We start from the raw sequence: 24,839 nt of genomic DNA, 5'->3' as shown, positions 1-24,839 counted from the left end.
TGATTTCCGCTACCTTGGCAGCCACCTCTCCACAAAAGTCAACACTGACACTGAAATATAACACCACCTGAGTTCTGCGAGTGCAGCATTTTTCCGAATAAAGCAGAGAGTGTTTGAGGATTGGTACATCCGTAGAGATACCAAGGCGCTTGTTCATAAAGCTGTTGTCCTCCCAACCCTGCTATAAGCCTATGAAATGTGGACTGTCTACAGATGTCACACTCAACTCCTGGAATGATTCCATCAGCATTGCCTCCAAGAAATACTGCAAATCTCTTGGGAAGACAGGCAGACAAATGTCAGCATGCTGGAAGAAGCAAAGATCACCAGCATTGAAGTGATGGTCCTCCACCATCAACTCCACTGGACTGGCCATGATGTTCAAATGCCCAATCACCATGTCCCAAAGCAGTTACTATACTCTCTCAACTCAGGAACAGAAAATGGAATGTTGGTGGACAGGAAAAGAGATTTAAAGATGGGCTTAAAGGCCAACTTTAAAACTGTGGCATAGACACTGAGAACTGGGAAGCCCTGGTCCTTGAGCGCTCTAGCTGGAGGTTGGCTGCAGAATTCAAAGAGGCACAGATGGTGGGTAAAAGGGAGAAATGTGCCAAGAGGAAGGCCATCATGCCAAACCTGACTGGGAGTGCCTTCTGATGACCTCACTGCAGAAGAACATGCAGATCAAGAATAGGTCTCCATAAATACCTACATATCCACCACCAAGACACTACACTTGGAGAGCCATCAACCTTAGGTTACGAGGGATCGCCTAAGTAAGTAAGTGATTCCTTTTTTAAAAGGCCATTTCTGGAAATAAATTGGGTCATATATAGGCTTATCAATGCAATTGGGAAGTGTTAATCATCAGGTTTTACAACTACAGGGAGAAATATTTTCAATTTTTGTCAAATGTACCACACCATCTGGGAAGTTAAAGTGGGATGAGTGGAAAATCCAGGAATTCCTAGTAATCTTGGCAGGCCATGGTCCATGTAAAAGAGAGATATTTCATCCAGTCAATACAAGGCTTAGGTATCTTCCCCATGAGATCATGGGCTGCCTTTTTCTTGTGTGGGGAACATTGTATCTTGAAAATTATGCTGGTGATAATTAAAACAAAATCATCTTCATTACAATTCAAATAAGCTGTGAAATACTCATATTTTTATGCATTTTGAGTTGAAAAGATAAGGTAGAACACTTGTGGTCTTCAAATTCCAATATTAAAAGGGTAAAAACAGAATAGCTGGCATGACTCACTCGTTCTGCAAGCAATGTTCAGAATAAAAACATGAACTTCGATATACTCCAAGATATTCATAACCATAACCAAATATGACCCCAAATACAACATTGGAATTCTATAACCTAATTATGGCAGGGAACAAGCTGGAAGGGACTCAGGCTCTAATGCAGTTGTTCTCAACCTGTGGGTCCCCAGATGTTTTGGTCTTCAATTCCCAGAAATCCTAACAGCTGGTAAACTGACTGGGATTTCTGGGAGTTGTAGGCTAAAACACCTGGGGACCCACAGGTTGAGAACCACTGCTCTAATGATTTGCTTATTACATAAGATGTGGATCAAAGTAAGATGAAATATTACAAAAACAGAGTTAGTGCCAAAGACTGGCTTTCCTTGGAACTGTTCATTATGCAACATGGCTGAGGACAGCTTATGAAAATCCTGAGTCTATTCCCAGACTATATTCATTTTCAAGAAGATTTATATTTGCTTTATATTCAACATTAGTATAAAAAGCAGCAATTTAAAACATTAAACATAAAACAGAGAGGCATATGTGCAGTTACATTTATTATATGATTTTAAACAAACAGATGCGAGGACTAAACAAAAAAACAAAACAAAACAAAACACAAAAACAATAGTGGTTTCTTATCATTCATTCAAGAGCTAAAGCTCATATGTGAATTAGTACAATCGGTGGTGACCAGGGGAGCATTCGCACAGTTAAAACTCGTGCGCCAACTGCGCCCGTACCTTGGGAAGTCTGACTTGGCCACGGTAGTCCACGCTCTGGTTACATCCCGTTTGGACTACTGCAACGCTCTCTACGTGGGGTTGCCTTTGAAGATGGCCCGGAAGCTCCAACTAGTCCAACGTTCGGCAGCCATGATACTAACGGGAGCGGAGCGCAGGGAGCATACAACTCCTCTGCTGCACCAGCTCCACTGGCTGCCGATCTGCTACCGGGCTCAATTCAAAGTGCTGGCGTTGGCCTTTAAAGCCCTAAACGGTTCTGGCCCAACTTACCTATCCGAACGTATCTCAGCCTATCAGCCCGCCAGGACCCTAAGATCTTCTGGGGAGGCCCTGCTCTCTATCCCGCCTGCTTCACAGGTGCGGCTGGCGGGTACGAGAGACAGGGCCTTTTCTGTGGTGGCCCCGCGGCTATGGAACGCCCTGCCCTTGGAGGTAAGATCAGCCCCTTCATTGATGACATTCCGAAGAAGATTGAAGACCTGGATGTTTAAGCAGGCATTTGGTTAACCCAATGCAACGAATGGTAACTGACTAAAGGACTGGCAACATGGATGACGAACTGGATCACGTTTTTAGTTAAGAGTCGAACTGGATTGGTATTGATGTATGAATTGTGTTTTTATGTTTTTTATGTTTTTTATGCTTTTAACTGTATACTGTTGATTGTTATATTATGTTGTAAACCGCGTTGAGTCACCGGCTAGGCTGAGAAACGGCGGTATATAAATATAGCAAATAAATAAATAAATAAATAATAATTTCGGGACCTCATTTTCTCTCCGTATTTGTGATAACACAGTTGTAGTCTGATTTCTTATCTAAACACCTGTGGGGCTTTTGTCAGAAATATTTTTAAAGTAATAATTTTAAAAAATATACTGTGCAATTATTGTACACATTGTCTTAAGCACAATATACACTGGAAAGCAACGTTTTTCCTGCTTCTTGGCAGGGGGTTGGACTGGATGGCCCATGAAGACTCTTCCAACTCTATGATTCTATGATACACAATTATAGAAATATGATTTCACTTTAACTTCCATGGCAATATCCTGTGGAATCCTGGGATTTGCTGTTTAGGGAGAGGGATTTAGAATTGCCAGCAACAGAGCTCTAGTGCTTCACCAAAATATAAACCTCAGGATTCCTCAGGATATTTCTGTGGCCATTAAATTGGAGTCTTGGCAGAACCTGTGTCATGTATAAGGGCATCTGGATCACAAACAAGTGTTGTTCTGGAGCAATAAACAAGGTGACAAGCCAAGACTCTCATCTTTTGGAGACAACATTAAAGTTATGATTCCTTATTAGTTTAGCTGCTCCAGGTAAGAGATTAAGCCAAAGTGATGCAAAGATGCTGGCACAAAATTAGGAAGCCAATATTCTCTAGCATTCTGGTTTTATAATTGCCTGTGAATATCATACATGTCTTAAAATGTACAACAATGATTTTCTAACAAATATAATCATAATTGCTGCTTGAACAAATATTTTGCAATATTGTGTGTGTAGGTGTGTAAAAGAGTAAAGACAAAGATCTCCCAGAGGAAAAAGTGTTCTTACCATACATCAAGGGAACCACTGACCACATAGGGAAGCTGATGAAGAAACACAACATATAAACAATCTACAGACCCACTAAGAAAATCCAACAAATGCTATGTTCTGTAAAGGACAAGAGGAATCCTCTCACCTCTGCAGGAGTCTACCATATACCATATAGCTGTGGCCAAGTCTACATAGGGTCTACCAAACCCAATGCCCAACCATGAATCAAGGAACATAAAAAGGACTGCAGACTACTTCAACCAGAGAAGTCAGTCATAGCAGACCACTTGATGAACCAACTCAGGCACAGCATATTATTTGAGAATACAGAAATGCTGGACCACTCTAACAACTACCATGTCAGACTACACAGAGAAGCCACTGAAATCCATAAGCATGTGGACAATTTCAACAGAAAGAAAGAAACCATGAAAATAAACAAAATGTGGCCACCAGTATTTTAAAAAAACTCTAAAATCATAACAGTAAATAAAGAACAATACTCAAAAACAGAGGAATTCCAGACAAGAAACAATCAGGGTCAACGAATCACCTCCCAACAAAGGTTCCCCCAGGCAGTAAGAGGCCAGACTTTGAAAACTGCTACGTCATTAAATGCTAATCAAGGTGGCCAATTGCAACATTCACACCTACCTCAAACAGACAAGAGTTCTTTCTCCCACCCTGGACATTCCACAGATATATAAACCCCATTTTCCTGGTTTCCAACAGACCTCACAACCTCTCATGATGCCTGCCATAGATGCGGGTGAAACGTCAGGGGAGAATGTTTCTAGAACATGGCCATACAGCTTGAAAACATACAATAACCCAGTGATTCTGGCCATGAAACTTTCAACAATTATGACAACACTATATACTATTCAAAATGGAAACTTTTCCAAGTAAATCACTGGCTTTACCTTCTTTTTCAAATCCCAAGATCAATCAATTTCTAGCTGAAATCAGAGCTGGATAAAAATGCTAACAGATGTGAAAGGTAATTTGGAGGTAGGTCAGATGTAGTAAAAGTCACCTTTCTAAAACAAGTTAGTGTGATATTTACCTATAACAATCCTGTGCAGCACCCTCCAATCCACAATACATACAATGCTTATTAAGTTGTAATAGTCTTGTCCGCTCATTTTTTTCATCAGCTCCAGGTACAAAGGGATATCTATGAAGCCCCTGACATTGCACGTGGTCTTCATGTATTTTGTGGAAGACTCTCAAAAAGTCAAGCTGTGGGCATACACTGGCCAAGATGAACCAAGAAAAAGAAAGGGATCTTTTTGAGATGACAGAACTATATGTTTACTTATGCATACATTTCATGGATTAGAGAACCCTCATTATTGCGACTTAAATGGTTTGAGTTAAACAGTCCGTGAACACTGAAAACATCAATGTAATAATGAAGTAAGAATTGAGTCAGGCTCTGGAACTTATAAAAACACAGAATGCATAATTTATGAAGTCATAGCAAAGGTGATTTAAATAAAACTACAGCAATTGTAAAGCTCTAAATTAGATAGACCCAAACCTTGACCCAAAGTAAGCACTTATATCTCTTTCCCAGAAACAGCTTTACAAATATGGCCCTTCTGTAAAGGGCTCTTTTTCTATTAATACTAAAATTCCCTATTAGTGAACTATGTGTAAGAATGGATAGAAGCAAAGCTAGCCTTGAATATTACAAAGACAATTGCACTGTGGCTGCAAACAATGTACATTTGAAATCTAAAGGAATATACAAAGAAGATAGCAGAGCTGCTGCTGAACAACGTTTGATGGAACCTACACTGGAGGTACTTGCCAGAATGCTGCATTTGCTTTATGGAAAACATTGTTTGATGGATAGTGCGAAAAGAAAAGAAACACATACTTCTAAATGGAACTACGTGTATTTAGCAGCTTTCTGACTTTCAGTGTCCCATTTTGTAAAGCAGATTTAGAAACATAGCAACAGCATTGACAAATTAGAGAATCATACATCCAGCCCTCTCCCAGAGAATGGAATATTTGCTACAGGCATTACTTGCTAATTGTGCCAGTATTGATTGAGCTGCTCCAGGCATACAGAGGCAACAGCAGGGTCACTCACAAAGAGCGGGTCACTCGCAAAGAGAAACCTTTGTTCAACTATACCTGTTCATGTTTTCTCTTTTAAGTCACACACTCACTGAAAGCAACAATCTTCTGTAACAAGATTGTGCGAGCAATTAAGATAAGCAGAGAAAAGGCAAGAGAAAGTAAAATAATGGATAGGAAAACTAGTAGGTCTGATCTGATCAGGCCCTCTTTGACACAAAGAGATACTCTGACAGGCAAAAGAACGTTTGATCTGGCTACAACTTGTTTGGAACACTTAAAAGTATGTAACTCTTTAATGATGTCTTATTATTAAATACCAAAACAACAATTAATTAATTTGCTCCCAACAATCCTAACCTGGAACAACTAGATAACAAGAGAGGGGTTTTTTTTTATGTCAGAAGTGAATTGAGAAACTGCAATCATCTTCTGGTGTGAGATAATTGGCCGTCTGCAAGGATGTTGCCCAGGGGATGCCTGGATGTTTTACCATCCTGTGGAAGGCTTCTCTCATATCCCCGCATGAGAAGCTGGAGCTGACAGACAGCAGCTCACCCCACTCCCCAAATTTGAACCGCCAACCTTTCGGTCAGCAGTCTGCCAGCACAAGGATTTAACCCATTGCACCACCGGGTGCTCCAACAAGAGAGTGGAAATGTTTCTTCTATTTTCACCCCCCCCCCCACACACACACACACACACTCTTTTTTATATCTGAACATGGGAGATCTAAACCAGTCTTTATTAGGTTTGAGGTACAAAATCAATGTTTAACTGTGGTTTCCCATCTTGGCTTAGTTAGCCAATATTATTACATGTAATGTTAACCACAGTTCTGCATTAGGACAGAACAAGAAACACTACTTAACTTAAAAACATAAATAAAGACGTTAACTCCTTGCAGGAATGCAACACAAGCCAAGACAAGGAAGTGCACATCTGAAATATGTCTATGCAAGAACAAAAAAGAGATGTAATGGACCTGCTCAAAAGCCTGGCTAATCCAGCATTTTGTTCCCACAGCAGCCAATCAGATGTTGATAGCAAGCCCCAAAGCAGGATACAAATATAACAACACTCTACTAGCCATGATCCATAGCAGCATTACTCAGAACACACTGTTTCTAATGGAGAGGGCAATCTATAGTTAACATGATTGTTGGTAGCTATCAATAGCTTTGTCCTCTTTATATTCAGCTCAATTGTCTATTATCCTGGGATGCAGACTCTACATTTGAATTTTGAATTAGTAGCATAAAGTGAATTTATATATCTTTCTTCAAGTTTGAGAACTGCAGTGCACAACAGTTGTGATAAAATTAAATGAGCAGTATGCATGAGCTTTGAGGCTTTTTAAGTATCCCTGGCAGCATGGCAACAGCCCTGGCCATGTGCATTGGGATCAAGAAGACTATGAAAAAATGAAGCAACATGCATGTTGAGCAGTAGCAATGAAACGAATAAATAACAGAATAGAACTATTTCAAAGGCTGTATTCCCTTTAAACCATGATTATATGTCCAGCAAACAGAGTAAAACAATGATTACAGTATTAATATTTCTGATTTTTAAAAAGATGAATACAAACTAAGTAGTGAACTTCACCCAAACAGCCAATGTTGTCATTTTAAAACCAAAGCTTCACATTTACCTATCATTAGATATGCCCTCATAAGCAGTTAGACATCAGAATATATTACCATAAATTTTCCAAAAAGTGGTCAAGTCAGATATACACATACACTTATACACAAAACCTATATTTCATGTAAACAATTGTTCAGTGTTCAGTGATTATTATGATGATTGCAATAAAAATAGTATAATAGGAGTGTATGCATATACCCATTTCTCTCTTATCTCCACATTTGAAATTTAAATAAACAATTGATGCAATTTAGGGATTAAAATCTTGAGTTACGTCTTGCTCTGCTGCAGCAACAGAAGATATTTAAATAGAGTTCCTAGCAAATAAAAAGCTACGTACCAGTGATGTAGGTAAATTTTCCAAGCTGATAGTTGCTGGGCATGTTATTATTCCCCCATTCCTAAGCAATAATAACATTTGGGATGTTGCGGTCCAGGTAAGTGAAAAAAATATATATAGGCTGGAAGACAGCAACTTTAAAAGGACCAAAAAAGGCTTTGGACACAAACAGCTAACAAAATATACCCCAAGGTCACTTGTGCTTCAATGTTCTTTAATTTCTGGTTTTTTTATCCTTGTGCAAAACATAACATAAAGTAGCATAACAACACAGATGACTCACAGTTCTATAGCTTTGTTTCTTGAGATCAAAGTACAGTCACTTTATCTACTGTCTTTGGAGTATTGTGTGACATTCTCCTGATACTTTGACGAACATTCATTTTTGTTGTTTTTAAGTACTTCAATATACACTAACTTTATATTTTTTACTGTTTGATTGTGTATTTTCCTTTATGTTTTTGGGGACCTTTATGTTTATGTTTTTATTTTTGCAATAAGATAAAACATCTGACCCAACTGTATAGGAATTGGCACTATATGGATATCAAGACTGAGGAAGTGGGGGGGGGGGGGTCATGCGACTGAATATATTAAATGTTGTTCCAGGTATTTAGATATCAATGGAAAATATCTTCATTATTATTATTATTATTATTATTATTATTATTATTATTACCATGCAACCATCTCCCTGAATGGACTCGGGATGGCTCACAAAAAGCACCCCATAGTGCCACAACAAACAGCATACATTTACATAAACAACATACATTTGTATAAAAACATATTTACATAAAACAACATACTAATATAACCCTACCCATTTAAAATCCAGATAAAAACAGGCTGTGTGTAATAAGAAATTCAATGTGCAGATTTGATAAATGTGAATTTAATATGATGTGTGGGAATGAATGAATGGAAGGATGTATGGAGATAATAATTTTGGAAACACCAGTAAAAGACCCAGGCCTGCAATGACTATCTACCTGCTTGCTGGACTATAATTAAAAGTTGCTAGTGGAAAATTTATTTATTAAATGAAACGTGAACTCTGATAAGAACTGGGGGAGTGATAAAAGGAAATGTTTGCAACATTCCTGATGTCAACACAAGCCTTGTGTTTGTCAACACCAATCAAGAAGATCAACATCTGGCCAGGAAACTGAGATGGAACCAGGATGGAAGGCGACTATCATTCATTTACAACTTTGGGACTACATCTGCAGAATATTCTCATAAAAGACTCAGTCTAATAATGCTCAAAGTGTGGCAGACCTGAGGAGTCTGCCCCACTTGCCATGCTCTGCTCCATGGGAAGAAAAGAGATGATGTATTCGGAGGGTGGTAGATTTGCAAGGGAGCAGTCTGGTCACTTTGGGACTTCTTTCTCAAGGGAAGAGAATGAAGTGTGCTTTTGGAGTCAGATTTTGTGGAGGGAGTTAAGTTCTGCTGTATGGAAAACAGAGATCTGGTCCTTGGCATTGTGCTTAGGGAAAGGATGTGTTTTGAAGTTTTGACATTATGGAAGTTTTGGAACTATGCATTGGCAGGCTGCAGGAAAGCAGGGTCTGGCCTAACAGGTGCTTCCAAGGAGGAAGAAAAGGATATGATAATATTTGAGTGCATGAGGATGAATGCATGTACATGTGGTGTGAATGTTGAGTGGAAATGCAATTCCCCTTTGTTTGTTTGTTAGCCATGTAATTGTAAATCCAATGTAGTTGCATAGAATCTGTATGTCTGTATGTCTAATGTCATTCTTTGTCTAAATGTTTTCCTGTAATCTGATGTACCTTCTCACACTGGAAATTGCAATAAAAAGAACCTATGCTTCAAAGTTATTGAAAAGTCATTCATGACGTGTACCGTCTCAGCCCATAAAGTGCTAACATACATATACATTTATAGTAGTTATATTCTGCTGCAGAGGACTCAGGGTGGATTACAATGTATATACACATGGCAAACATTAAATGTCATTTAGACATACAACATATATAGACAGACACAGAGGCAATTTAACATTCCAGCTTTTTCCAGCTGGAAAAAGGGTATGCTCAGTTCCAACCACAGGGGGGAGATGCCACTTTAACGTCCACTTGTGACATCGCGTCCTTTGATGGAGTACTTCCTCATTCTTCTGCATGCTACTGGAAGGTTTTATGGTGTAGTAAATTAGTTAAATTAGCCTCCCTGCATAAAGCGGTATCAAAATTTTCTACTTGACATATGCAACTGTCTTTCGGGCTGCATAGGTCAACTTCAAGCTACACTATTAATGGTCGGAAGCTTACTCTGACCTGCGCTGGCTTCGAACTCATGATCTCTCTAACAGTGGTGATTTAATGCAGCTGGTTACTAACAAGCTGCACCACAGCCTAATCCTCAGTCACTAGGTCCATGGTTTTCATGGTTAAAATACTAATCATGGCCCAAAGGCTTGTATAAAAAGCCATGTTTTCAATTTTGTCCGGAAAACTTGGAGAGTGATCTGTTTAGGGAAGGCATTCCAAAACCCGGGGGGCATCACCGAAAAGGCAGAAAATAATGCTCATTTAACCAGTTGCACTTGAAGCAGAGGTGGGATTGAGGAGAGGGCCTCCTTGGCAGATCTTTGAGCTCATGACGGTTCTTAGGTGGAGATGCGGTCTCAAAGATAGGTTGGACCCGAAGGATATAGGGCTTTATAGGTAATAACCTGCACCTTTAATTGTGCCCAGAAACTTCATGGCACTCAGTGGAGCTGTTTTAATAAAGGCATAGTATGCTCCCTATAATTGACCCCAGTAGCTAAGCTAATATGTAGAGGGTGTTATAGTAACAAGGCCTTTAATGTCTGCCTAGTGGAGGAGATAAAGGTCCTTGGCATGATGAATGCAATATAACCTAAAGTACAAAAAATGTTAATTTGCCACAAAGACAGGAGATCCCACAGTAAACTGATACAAACCGCTGATGATGCACTAAATCAAAGTGAGTGATGAACACAAATATAGCAGCAACTGAAGTTCAAAAGGATACAAATCCATATGATCAATGAGCTGCCAAATGGCAAATGAAATGTAATGTAGACAAACTCACAGAAAGACACATGGGCCTAAGAATGATCAATCCACCCAAACATCAAATGCAAATGGAATCATATATAAAGAACAGTAAAGAAGGAATAAACAAAGTCATCCTAAAACTTGCAGGATGGTACTCATATTTAAAACAATACTCTTGTGTAAAATAAAAATGGATCTTTCCACAAGTATTTTTTATTAAAGAATATGTTCTTACATAAAAACTATTTATATCACCTTCACTTCAGGGAAACCTATTGGGAAACCAGTCCATGACATCCAAGCTGCATTGAAACTGCGCAAAAGTACAAATGAAATAACTTAAATTAATGACTTTTAGAAATTGTCACATACATAAAAAGAGGGAGAAAGCTAGAGGAGGGAGGAGTATCTATTTGTTATAACTATATTCCATCCCATGTCTAAAAAATTCAAAATTATGGGAGATTTTGCCCTATTTCTGTCTGGTAATCTTTGCACCTAAATGGGGATTTAAACCTAGGTCTCTCCAGTTCAATAATCCTGCTATTATATTTCATTGGGTGTCTAATTCTACTTTAAATTTAAACCTACAGGAATTCTGCAGATTTCCATTAAAATTTCCAATTAGAGCTAAACTTGATTGTCCCTAAGCTGCATATTTCTCTAATTTCACCTTGTAACTTGCTCTACAGAGATATTTTTATAAGCATTGCTAGGTAATAAGTCCTGTACATACATATATAATCAAACCTAGAAAAAAACAGTAAGTTTTAAGGCAATTCATACATAATTTTGCTTCTGAGTACTACAGATCAAAAATCCCACTAAATTCTCAGGAAGGAAATGGTTCCCTGACATCATTTCTGTCATTGTCATATTAAACACATCTTTATATGGTATACATGATATGTTTACTTAACTTTTATTTTATATTTTACCTTTCAGTCTATTGAACTGAAGACAGAATTACTATGTTAAAATATGACCTGATCTCAGATGTAGTTTATTTAAATTTCAGATTGAAAAGCTTACTAAGAACAGATAAGATTGATTGCTCTTTCCATCTTAGCATAATTGTATTTCAGGTGAACATCAATTTACTTTAAAGGACACCTCTAAGTAACAGACTGCATCATACATAATTCATCAATCACAGCTGCCTGTTACATGATTTACTTAAACAGATTTCAATGGAATAAAGGCAGTTCCATTGTTTTCTGCTTTGGTTTGTTTGCTTTTAAATTGTTTTAGAAACATTAATTTACTTGGAATAATTGCTGAAAGAGTTTATATTCGGCACAGAGCAAAGTAAATTACACTCAATTCAAATGTTCTTACTTTTCATCCAGATGTGCCAGTTATTAAAATTTCTGTTAAATACAAAATGAGTTTTGAAAACATCTCTATGGCAGTGAAGAAACTATGCTAATCAAAAGTCTAAGTATGGGAACAGATTTTGATAAAGGAAGAAAACAATATGAGTTTTCCCAATGGCCCACGTTTATTTGTTTTTTGTTTGTTTGGGGGGGGGGGAGAATGATGGATTTTCTTTCATATTTCATCTTTTTACGTCTAAATGCAATCATTCTGAAAGTACATTTTAAAAAATGGATAACAATTCTCCAAACGACTCGACAAAACGACTCGAATCCTCCTCATTCATGTAGTTTGTATACAAAACTATGTGCACAGGAGATGTCACTTTAGCCTTGTGGATCAACTTTGTGTTCACTGGAGTACTGAGTTCAACCAGCCCACGTCAGAAAAATACAAAAAAGTAGTTTAAAGGAAAAAGGCAATCACCTGCCGAATCCCAAAGCAAGAATGCCTGCCATGTACAAATATGCCACCTAAGCTACTATGGACCAGGAATCCTAACCATCTAATTTAGTTCTAAGAATCAATGTTGTTAAACATTTGGGAGCCAGAAACTGTTACTGCAAATCAATTAAAATCAATTAAGAGATTCCTAACAGTCTTCAGCCCACTGTGTGTTATACAACATTTCTATCATATACTTGTACAGTTTATTTTTCAGGTCTTCTTGTTTCAAAAAGTTCATAGCAAAATAATATGTCACAGTGTTTCTAATTAATCAAATTTCATTCTCTTTATTATCAACTCAATGAAGATGACTTAAAGTTTTGGGACCTGACAGAATTTTTGTTCAGACAACAATGCAACATACATATTTGTAGGTGGAAATCTTGATTTGTCTGAGACACCTCCCCATTCCCTATATCTGCCCGTCATAATTACACCAGCTTTAGAAAAAAGTGAAAACAATTCCACCCCACTGGAGCCAATGATAAGAGAAAAGAAAAGAAAAGTGCCATAAGAGTAGGACAGACAAAGGAACACAGTCTTCCCAGTTCTAACCATTTGAAGCAAATTGGGAAGGCTTTGGATGAAGCAGGTGCTCTTCTCAATAAATTCAATAATGTTTCCCTGTATACTCCCAAATATTCATAGTCACAGCATCTCACATTTCTGTTATGTAGTTTAAACAAACTCGCAAGGAGTATCCTTGCACTGTTCAACACAGACAATGAAAGCATATCTTCAGTGCTACAGTGGTTCTTGTGAGTAGATGTCCTATACTGTTTGCTAATTTCTTATCTATGACCATACTGCAGGTGAGAGAGGGAAGGGGGCATGGCTATTTCCAGGTGATGACACCAATATACAGTAGTTCACGTAGCAGACCTCCCTTCTTCTATTGGTTATGATTCTACTGTAATCAATAGGCTTGGGCGGTTTCGTACGTTAATTTCATAATTCATTATTAATTCGTATTTAAATTAGCTTACGATCCGATATTGAGCCACGCAGGAGTAATTAAAAATCGAAACAATTTTTTCAATTTATTTCGTAATTGTTTCGTAATTGTTTCGAAATTGTTTCGAAATTGTTTCGAAATTGTTTCGAAATTGTTTCGTAATTATTTCCGTATGTCTGGTGCAAGTTTTAGGGTTGTTGTTTGTTTTATCAGTGATAAAAAATAAATTATCACACCAACAGTCAACAACAGAGGGAGAGGGAAACTTCAGAAGTTCCCCCTGTCCCATTTGGAGGGATTTTTTAGCATATTGCGCAATCGCGTCCGCCATTAACGAATCGATTCGTAATTGTTTCGTAATTGTTTCATAATTTTACGAAATTTCGTATATTTTGAACTTTTTTAAAGAAAAAAATTGGAATTCTTTTAAAAAACGAAACGCAAAAACCCCCTAAAAATGAAACGAGTTTTAAACCAAATTTTTCCATAGTTACCCAAGCCTAGTAATCAAGGTAAGACTCCCATGGTTTACCAGATGGCCCTAGCCATATAAATGAGTCCTTACAGAGAGCATGATATATTACTATTAAAGCACCATCATATGTTTATACCATATTTTTCTCCTTTGCTAGGCCTAACCCTAACCCTAACCCTAATCATACAATCATAGAATCATAGAGTTGTAAGAGACCTCATGGACTATCCAGTCCAACCCCCTACCAAGAAGCAGGAAAATCGCATTCAAAGCACCCCCAATGGATAGTCATCCAGCCTCTGTTTAAAAGCCTCCAAAGAAAGAGCCTCCACCACACTCTGGAGCAGAGAGTTCCACTACTGAAGAGCTCTCATAGTTAAGAAGTTCTTCCTCATGTTCAGGTGGAATCTCCTTTCCTGTAGTTTGAAGCCATTGTTCCACATCCTAGTCTCCAGGGCAGCAGAAAACAAGCTTTCCCTCACATATTCATACATGGTCATCATGTCTCCTCTCAGCCTTCTCTTCTGAAGGCTAAACATGCCCAGCTCTTTAAGCTGCTCCTCATAGGGCTTGTTTTCCAGACCCTTGATCATTTTAGTTGTCTCCATGCTCTACCATGATAGATATTTACATTCAAATCCTACTTCTGTTAAGCAATAGTTAGATCCACCATTAACCTGTTGTATACAAATTTCAAAGCTGCCTAACACAATTCACATTTTATGTATATATAAGAATCTTTTAGAGGATTCCATATATTGAAATGTCTCTATCTGTATCTTCATATCTTTATATGTGCTACTTTCTGTTCTACAAATGTGTATATATTCATAAATGCACATATGCAGAACTCTTCTTGCCTCTTGTCATTCAATTCCTACTATAACTGTAAAAGTAATTTCTTTTTACCAGATCAATAGTTTTTTCTATTTATGCTTTAGCACAATGTTGTCTAAATCTACCTATAATAAGAGTGATATTCCACTAGGCAGCCCACACAGTACAATAGTGCCATTATTCAAATAAATTTAAAAAAATTCTATTTCTTTGGAAATGGCACATTGTATAATTATGAAAACATCCATATAAACAAAAAATAATTTCAAATTATAAATGCTATAAAATATAAATTCATAACATATGATAAATGGATGCAAAGGAGCAACCTTTTAACACTTTAAAAATTGTGCATTTACACTACCTTCATTTTCCACAGTGACACAACTTTTTACATCTCAATAATATTTTTTCACTTCTCATCTAGTTATTTATTTATTCCACAGATCAGCACAAAACAACATATAAATTAAAATCACATCATTAAAACATATCAATTCAAGCAGTTTTTTTAAAATCATACAAATATGGGTCTTAAATATGGGTCTATACTACAAATATCTCAGATTTCAAAAATTAGCAGAAATATGCAATGAAAATGCCAGGTGCAAATACAAACACTACACTAGTACAAATACAATCACAAGCACACAAGAAAAGAAAAGAAATGTTTTCTACATACTTGTAGGCCCATCTGAAACACTGAGTGACCCATAAAATTAGCCAGCATTCGAATTAAAGCTGCACCCTGCAGACACAATTCACAAAAGAAAATGTTTGTTTGTTAATTCCATATGACATGCATTTATTGCAACATTGCTTAACATACTGGTTTATCATTAACGATTGCATTAAAAGTTGAAGAACATTAAATCCACCTACACCCTCTACAAATTCACATCCCTTATTTGCATGCAGTATAGAGGCAAAACAAGGAAAGGTACAACTGCAAGAACATAAAGGGATTATATAGAAGTGGACTGCTAATAAATAGTAACAAGTTATAAAACATAATATCATTCAAAGATGCTTTGTTTGCATCAGCTCACAAAACCCCTGGGTCTTCATCTCAATAATATATATATTGTGAAATTGATGAAATAGAAACTTATGAAACAGAATACACCATAAATGCAGTGAAAGCTACTGATTCTCCTTTGTCAGCTTATGACCCATTAATTTCATTGGTTTTCTTAGGCAACAAATATTCAGAGGTAGTTTTGCCAGTTCCTCTGAAATATAGCGAAGAGCACCTGTTATTTCTTGGTGTTCTCCCATCCAAGAACTAACCAGGGCTGACACTGTATCTCCAACATCAGATGGGATCTGGTGCATTTAGCATACTTAGTCCACTTCACCTGCCTTGAAATCCCAGCCCGTTTACCAACTGTTAGGAAGTCCAAATATCTGGGGACTCACAGGTTGAGAACCTCTGTGTTAAACCCATCCTACCCTTAGTCTGATTGAAATCAATAGAAATTAGATGATCACTTCAGGGGATAAAAATATGACTAATATTCTGGATCTGAAGGGGGTTTTTTTAGCATATTGTCTAATGTGGAGGGGTTTTAGAATGGCGAACTCTACAAAACTAGTGTGAAATGTAACATATGAAATGATATGAAACAAAGTCATTTAACAAATGATCTAGTAAATATCTTAATCCAATGTTAGTGTCAATCTAGCCCCCGGTGGCGCAGTGGGTTAAACCCCTGTGACGGCAGGACTGAAAACCGACAGGTCACAGGTTTGAATCCAGGGAGAAGTGGATGAGCTCCCTCTATCAGCTCCAGCTCCCCATGTGGGGACATGAGAGAAGCCTCCCACAAGGATGATAAAAAAAATCAATTCATCCAGGCGTCCCCTGGAGAACGTCCTTGCAGACAGACAATTCTCTCACACCAGAAGCAACTTGCAGTTTCTCAAGTCACTCCTGACACGACAAAAAAAAGTGTCAATCTGACAGAATTTTCGTAGCTGCTCAGAACAGAGATTTTCAGCATTCATGGTGAGCTGCAATAAAGAGGAGAGATCTCCCACCTCCTAGTTCTGCTCCTGGAAGCAGTTTCATCGGAGGATGAATCTTCACCAGGGAAACTTCCATTATCATCCCACATATAGACAAGTCAGAGATAAGGTGCCATAAACAGCTAGCTTCCTTGGAATATGCTGAATTTCATGTTTCCTGGTGTTCATTTTGCTTTAGCTTTTCATTATCTAAAGTTTACACCATAAATTATTATAGAAAGCTCCAAATTTTCTTATATCAATCTCCAGTTTAAGAGTTTCTTAATTTAAGCATCTGTCAGCAGTGTCAAAGGTCAGCATACTGATGCAGATGAGGCAGTCCAGCTGAGAAATCACAGGAAGCCAGCATATTCTTCTAAGGACTTCACAGAAGTTACATAAACTGGAGAATCAGTGTCTTTTGTTCTGGTATAATGCATAAAGCCGTTATGGGATTACAGTGGTCATTGTTATAGAAAATGACATTCTGAATGATGCCTCTTTAACTAGCAGTTAAATTGATGGGAGGGAAATGAGACAAAGCCAGTTGAAAGATGTGAATTAAAAGGAAGTCTGGAGGCATTCAGTATATTTTTCCATCATTGTGCTTTACAAAAGAAGAAAAGGGACAGGAGTTGTTTTGTTTAAAAAAATCCAAAAGTTTTAATTTTTTATTTATTTACCATATTTGTATACCACCTTTCTCAGCCTGAAGGCGACTGATAAAGGACAATACAAATCATCACAACCTATTGGTTATACATTGACACCCATAAGTTGACCTAAAATGAAAGGATAATGAGCTTCCCCTATGAAGATTGGTGTAATAAATATCAGTGCTGTGTTGAATTGACTGAGGTCCATCTACACTACCATATAATGGAGTTTCAGAATGCAATTTAACTGCACTGAACTGGATTATAGTTAAACTGCATTATAAGGTAGTGTAGATGGGTCCTACCTTTAGGTCTGAACACAAAAGGATCTATCCAAAGTGCTGAACTCTATTCATAAATTTGGTATAACACTTCAAATAGCTCCTGTAAAGCTAGGAGCTGATTCACTCCCCCAATAACAGGGGAAACACAACTGACACTACATTTGTTATAGGGCGTATGGTTTATGAATGCTCAAATACATTCTGTGTGAATTTGAGCACTACCTTATTTCATTCATATTCATATTAGCTTCATATTCCTCTCATATCCTGCTTGTTACACCAGAGTTCGTGGTTCCACTTTGGCTGAAACTAACTAAACAATGGGTTTAGACCATGCACGGTCTTCCCATGAACACAAGTGAATAGGGACTGAAAAGTCCTGAGCAGTAATGATGGATCCTGTTTCAGTTTGTTCTCCTCCTCCAAGAGAATAGGGAGTTCTTTCAACAGGAAGTTTTTTGATAGCATTCAAGCAGGGATCTCTAAAAGAGCTGAAGAAGTATTTGGTTCTTCTTTCATTTTACTCCAAGCATGTCTAAAGTTATTAATCATCATGCATTTTTCAAAGGCTCAAAAATGCCCTGTGATCTCTAATCCGTTTAAGCAAAAAGAGAACAACAGGTTGCAAAGCAGTCGCACAAGAAATTGCACATTATTTCTGTTGTTTGAATAGCAGTCGGCAAGCAATATCCAAGTCAGTTTTACAGAATAATCATTATTTTGTTGACACTAGACAGACACAGCTGGATATGAAATATGAAATTTAACTCATTAGAAAATTCACAGCATGAACTAAACTTAGAGAACAAATTATATCAAAGTTGAATCACAAAAGTGATATAAAAACCCTTTCATAAAACTGAAAATTATTTTTGAAGCATTGTCATAAATTCTTGAAAATATGTTTGTACAACTATCTAATCCTAAACATGCAAATATTAATCAGATACCAATATGACTTCCATGATTTCATTGTTGGTGTGTAAACAGAAGGCATCTTGAAGTTATAATTCCAAATGTAGTTAGCTGGAAGAAAAGCTAAATGCAATGTGTGAGATTTGACAGACATTTGACCTAAATCCAACTAGCTATAAATATAGGAGATCCATTGAAGCATTGTGAGTTACATAAATGTTGAAACATAATTCAAAATTGATTCAAAGGGCCTGCTTTAGCTGAGTATGGCAAATGTACTTGGCCTCATGTGTTTTGACTGGGATCAAATCATTATTTATTTGACTGAGCTTCAATTAGTATTTAAATTCTCTTAGAGCTATAGAAATATCAATTTTCCCAATATGGATGTCTGTGTTTCCTAACCCTTCTATGAATCTTCTAAGTTCAAATTTAGGCAAATGCTTTGTGAGGAGAGGGCAGTAGCAATGAAGTTAAACTAGAAGAAAAATAGATATAGCAGAATGGCACTGGGATGCATCCTGGATTGTGTTGAACCTTCTCAATATTGCAACATTGAAACACAGTAAATATCTCTAGTTAAGATTTTACTAGCAAGCATGAGGGTCAGTACTTTTTCAGTTAGGATCTTAAGGTTGTGGAACTTATGTATACAATATACGTTCTTGAACCTATAATGGAAACAATGCACAATAGTGAACCCTATTGAAAAAATGCCTCTAGGAATTTTTAAGTTCATTCAGGGTGATTCTATGGTAACTTTCTGACAAAAGTACACCACAGAATAATCTGGAGTACCTAAAATATTACCAAAGAGGGCATATTTTGTCTGATGCAGGTAAGTGAAATTGCAGATACCAGCCCTGTGCGTAAAGGAATGACACTGTATTATTGTATTGTTTTAGTTTCTAAGTCACTTCGCAAACATTATTTTAACTTGAAAAATATAACATGAATACAAAATAAAATGAAATGGAAATAGAACAAAATGTATTTTTTGAGTCCCCACCGGCAATGTCAAACTTATTTTCTCAAAACATAAACATCTGCAAAATATTATAGTGGTCAATAATATTCTTCAACATCAAACAAAATTTTCCTGTAAAGATAAAGCTTATAATTTGCCAGATCATTATGTTTTCTTTCTTGACTCTAGTTGAGACACTGCTTCTAAGCAAACAGAAAACTAATCAATTTTGTACGTGCCTGCTGGAGTTATCCATGATAATGAGTATAAGAGCAAGGACTGATAGGCAAAGATGGTATACTGTTTGATGTGACCTCCCTGCATATTTTGTTCCTGAAACAGCAAGTAAGTCCTAAAATTAGTCACATCTGCAAATTAGGTAACAAATAAATTGTAAAAGTATCCTTAACTGACTATTCTCATATATATTTTTGTTAATGTTGATCATAACTACTGTCTCTACCTTTCATAGTGGTTTGTCTTCTTCTGCTCAAAGAAACTGTATTGAGTTCTGTGTGTGGAACACTGATGATAAGATTTTATTAATTTAGATTCTCATCTGTCCATACATATTTGTAATAATCTAACTACACTTAAATGTACTTGCTCCTTTTAAACTTCACATTTCAAAGTGTTGTTGTACTTTGGATTATTCAATAAAGAGGCATTAAGCCTAAAGACAAATAGAGATATAGCCAAAGTGTTTATACTATTTCTGAGGCTAATAAAAAAAAAACTCCAAGAGCAAGAATTCCTCTCCTCGCTCAGTCTCAAAGGAAAAGAGAAATGTTCACTCGAACGACTGGATATTATCTCTAAAATTTTAAAAAGCCAGCCCCACTAAAGTATACAACCTCCATGTGGGAGGGATTTCCTTCATCCCAGTCTCAGGAAGAAGAAATAGTGGCACCCTGCCTAAGATACGGAGGCTCACATGGAGTAAAGGGAATAATGTAACACTGAACAGTGCAGAACCAGGGACCATGTGCACTTGAAGGCTGTTCCAGAGTTTTGGTTGAAGTAATGTGAAAAAACTTCCTTATTTTTTTTCTATTTTACATTCTTTTCCATCCATTTTTCACAAATAAAGTTATGATTTGCACTCCTGAGGCAAGGAATGGACTCAGTGGTATCCACATGACACGAAGAACTGATTTGCCCTACACACCAGGCCCTACAAATCACAGTAGTCTCACTTATCCAACCTTCACTCATCCAACATTCTGTATTATCCACTGAAGTCTGCCTCCTACCTGGATCCACAGCTGTTTCAATACATTGCGATGTTTTGGTGCTAAATTCGTAACTACAGTAATTACTACATAACGTTACCATGTATTGAACTGCTTTTCTGTCGATTTGTTGTAAAACATGATGTTTTTATGTTTAATTTGTAAAGTCATAACATAATTTGATGTTTAATATGCTTTTCCTTAATCCCTCCTTATTATCCAACATTTTCACTTATCCAAGGTTCTTCTGGCCCATTTATGTTGGATAAACAAGACTCTACTGTACCTGAAGTTGAGGTATGGCCCATATTTCACAGAAACTCCAGAGATTCACGGGTATGTGTAAACAGTTGGGCCAGTTCAGATTTGGAACTGACCACAGCTATTTACATGGCCATCACACTTTCGCTGAGCCCACGTGGAAATCCCTTCTTTCTCCTCTCTCCTCCCTAAATCAAGCTGGTACTGTAGCAAGCATTGACACTAGCAATGAAAGATGACCACAAACAATTTTGCTCCCCATAATTGCTGCTACAATGTAGATAGGACTGTGATAGTAAGGGTGGCCATTCAGCAATGCAAATCATATTCAGTGCTGCTGTGTGATGTTCATTTCTTTGAGCAACCAGGGTGGCACAGTACCTGTCTGTGTGAACACCCTGCAGCTGCCACAGCATATCAAAAACTAACCCATGTAGACTTCTTTAGGCTGATCTGGAGTAGTCCACTCAGATCAACCTTGGGGTAAGTAGCCCATGTAGATGTGCCATCATGAATTAGCCTTTCTTCTGTGTATTTTCACAACCAGCATTCAGGAGAACCAAAATGAAACAGATCCACCAGGTCAATGAAGAATCAAGTTTCCCCCTGCAGGTCTCATTGCTCGTATTTTATATTTTTAATCAAGGAATTTCCAACTAGTTTTCTAATTCAAGCAATTATTTATGTTTGCATCATAGGTCTTTAATATGCTATGATGGGAACTGTGGAGTTTGTTCCTTTTCTTGGTATAATCACTGGATTCTTTCTTACCCATGTCTACATCAGCCATTCTAAAAGTACCAAAGAATTTTAAGGAAGTCTGTAAGAAGTTCTGTTCTCTTCCATAAGCGTATAATCATAATATCAATTCTCCACATGCTTATATTGAAGGTATTAAACTAGGGTGGTGGAAACTAGAAGCAAAAGGGATGAAGAAAAGATTTTAGAGCATCCTCTTTTTAAAATGTTGTAAGCTTGAACAGTTATCAACACAATCTCCAAAATAGCATTCGCAAGGGCAATTGCACAGTTTGTGGTACCTTAGATGTGCCTAAAGTTTCCATGGCCACCAAGGTGGTTTCTATCATCTCAGAGGAGTCTAACTGTAGATCATGCCCCTCATTAAAGGAAATGTTTGCATGCTGCTCCTGAAATAGATGATGTCACCAAGAACTCAACCAATATTTCACTTGAGGAAAAGACTGCTTTCGCTGGAATGGTTAAGAGACTGTTCTATGATTTATCTGAGAAAATGCAGAGAAATTTATCTGACAGAGAATGAAAAAATGCAGCTCAGCCTCCTGGTACAGTTTACAGTACTGAACAATTCTTCTCTGGGATGAATGCTGACATGCTAAAGATAGAATAAATCTTTGAGAAAATGATCAGAAGGGGAAGCTTTATGAATACAATCTGACAGTGTATCTGGAGGAAACAAGTCTATATTCTATACCTATTTATCATGGTCATAAAAGATGTATTCTCTTGGCAAAGTACAATTATTAAGGGCACAAACTCACTAAACGGTCTTAGCCAAATCACCCATTTAAACCTCAAAAGCACAGGAATTAATTGTAGACTACAGCAGAACCCATATAGTTGCTTCCTAATTGGCTGTTTTAGCCATTTTGTTGTCACCCCTTTGATGGAGCAGATTACACTTAAAACCCACTGCCTCCAGAATCCCAATTGTGATTACACATGAACAGTAAAACAAAGAGGAAGGGAGAAAACAGATGAGCCTACCTCACTAGTTCTCTTCAGCATGTTAAAAAAGCACACATTTGTAAGTTTCGCCTCCAAAAACAGAAATCATAAGAAAATGAAAAAGTTATCATTGGATGCACTCTGGAAGAAGCTTAAAGTGGTCTTCTAGTTGTTTCATTTTACATGTGCACACAGCAGGAAATTTTGAATTTAAAAAAAATGTTGAAAAGCATTCAATTATCCACATTCGCAGGTTTTGTGGATTTGATTATTTATCGTTCTGACTAAAATGTTCTCTGTATGAATGTTTAGGTCTTCTGTTGCCACTCTACTGTAAACTTCCAGTGGAAGACTGGTGTGATGGAAATTGACCATGGAGTCATGTTAGAGATTGCTTAAATGCTGTTCTCTTGGGTTAAAAGAAACTGTATATATATATCACATTTTCTCATTTTTGTGAGGGCCCTGTTCTCCAAATGCCAATTTATATGGAAGACTAAGTGCTCTTTCTTTGTGGACTAGGAACCTATTTATTTTTGGTCACATTATCACATACGCTCAGTGTTGATTTTCTTGAAACCAACAAAGATTAAGTCATTGCTCATGACATCATATATATCAATTGGTTTGAATTTGAAAAGAAGAAAGTATGTATGTATGTATGTATGTATGTCAATATGTACGTTTGTGGAGCAGAAGGGAAAGTATACAAGTCAATTTACGATGTTGAAATCATATTTTTATGAAAACTTGTAGCCAAATTCTTTTTATTAAAAGGTGCACATATTTTATGCTTATATTATTCAAGGCTGTTTTATTTAATATTTTTCAATCTTTTAAAACTTTTGTAATTATTTATTGTTTTAAACAGATTTATTGTATGCCACTCTTTAGATCTTTGGAACAAGTGTGAGATGACAGATCCCTGTACCTTAGTTGGCCCCAAACCTTCAAACCCTAAAAATTCCCACAATTATTTCCTTGCTGGATTGAGGTACTGGGTCTCAATGTGATGCCTTAAATGAATATGTGTTACTGTGTTGTGCTCTGGGATCTTTAGTTTTTGCATACATATGATTTGACTCCAGTTCAGTCTTGATAGAGAGTCAGATGCATAAGTATGGAATAATATATTAACCTCTAATATCCTATTAGTTTCAGTCTACAAAACCATAGTTCTCCCTTCTCCCTCAAATTAAACTTCTGTCTCTATCAGCTCAAAATCTTCTTTGTATCAACTTCAAACCCTGTTGGTGACAGTTCAACTTTGTCTAAATTCTCTCAGAAGCAAGCCTCTGCTATTTGACTACATTTTGTTCCCCAACAGCCCCGCTTCACAGCCTCCCTTCATGTCAAGTCTGCCTAACACTGACTTCATAGGTGGGTAGAATTTTTTTATATAAATAACTACATTCCTCAAAGTTTCTGGAACCAATTCAGATATTTTGAATAGAAAGCTGAGAATTGCAGAATATCAATTAGGAATTTTGCAATTTGTAGCTTTTTATTCTAAATATGCATCTCAAATACTATTTTCAATTGATGATATAATTAGTTTAATTGGAAAACAAAGTACAAACAAAATTACACCTGAATGTTGCTAGAGTCACCTTTTTAAATTAACTCATCTGTTACTAATAGGAAGATGGCTAGATACAAGGCCAATGGTGAAAAGAAGATAATATGGTTATTTCATACATCCCTACCCACACTTTTTTCCTACTGGAATTAATTAGAAAGGAATTTGAAAAGCAGAGAAATACTTATTCCTTTTAACCCACAATAGTTTTCTAGGCTACTGCAACTCAGATGCACTTTTGGAAAATATGTGAAAGAGTACATTTCTGCACTTTATAGCTCGATATTCAAGCAGGGCACACTACCTGTGAAATTGAGCATGTCGCACCCAAATAGGTATGTATGTTTGCACTTTCTTTTTCTGCCAATCTCTTTAAACTCCACTTCCCAAAAGAAAGAAAAACAATTCTTGAATCTTTCTAGTATGAGCATACCCTCAGAAGGAGATAGT

The 24,839-nt window shown here is 37.0% G+C and overlaps 1 protein-coding gene across 1 annotated transcript in view; it reads right to left on the bottom strand.

Annotated features, from left to right (window-relative positions):
* TRHDE (thyrotropin releasing hormone degrading enzyme) overlaps window positions 1-24,839 on the bottom strand; it is a 283,101-nt gene that overhangs the window by 82,856 nt on the left and 175,406 nt on the right. The window contains exon 7 of the mRNA XM_067469097.1: window positions 15,464-15,529. Within this exon, the coding sequence (XP_067325198.1) occupies window positions 15,464-15,529 (66 nt within the window). The remainder of the gene's footprint in view (window positions 1-15,463; window positions 15,530-24,839) is intronic.

Source organism: Anolis sagrei, chromosome 5, assembly GCF_037176765.1.
Source record: "Anolis sagrei isolate rAnoSag1 chromosome 5, rAnoSag1.mat, whole genome shotgun sequence".
NCBI lineage: Eukaryota > Metazoa > Chordata > Lepidosauria > Squamata > Dactyloidae > Anolis > Anolis sagrei.
The sequence above is the reverse complement of the archived record's forward strand: the minus strand, read 5'-3'. Positions and strand labels throughout refer to the sequence as shown.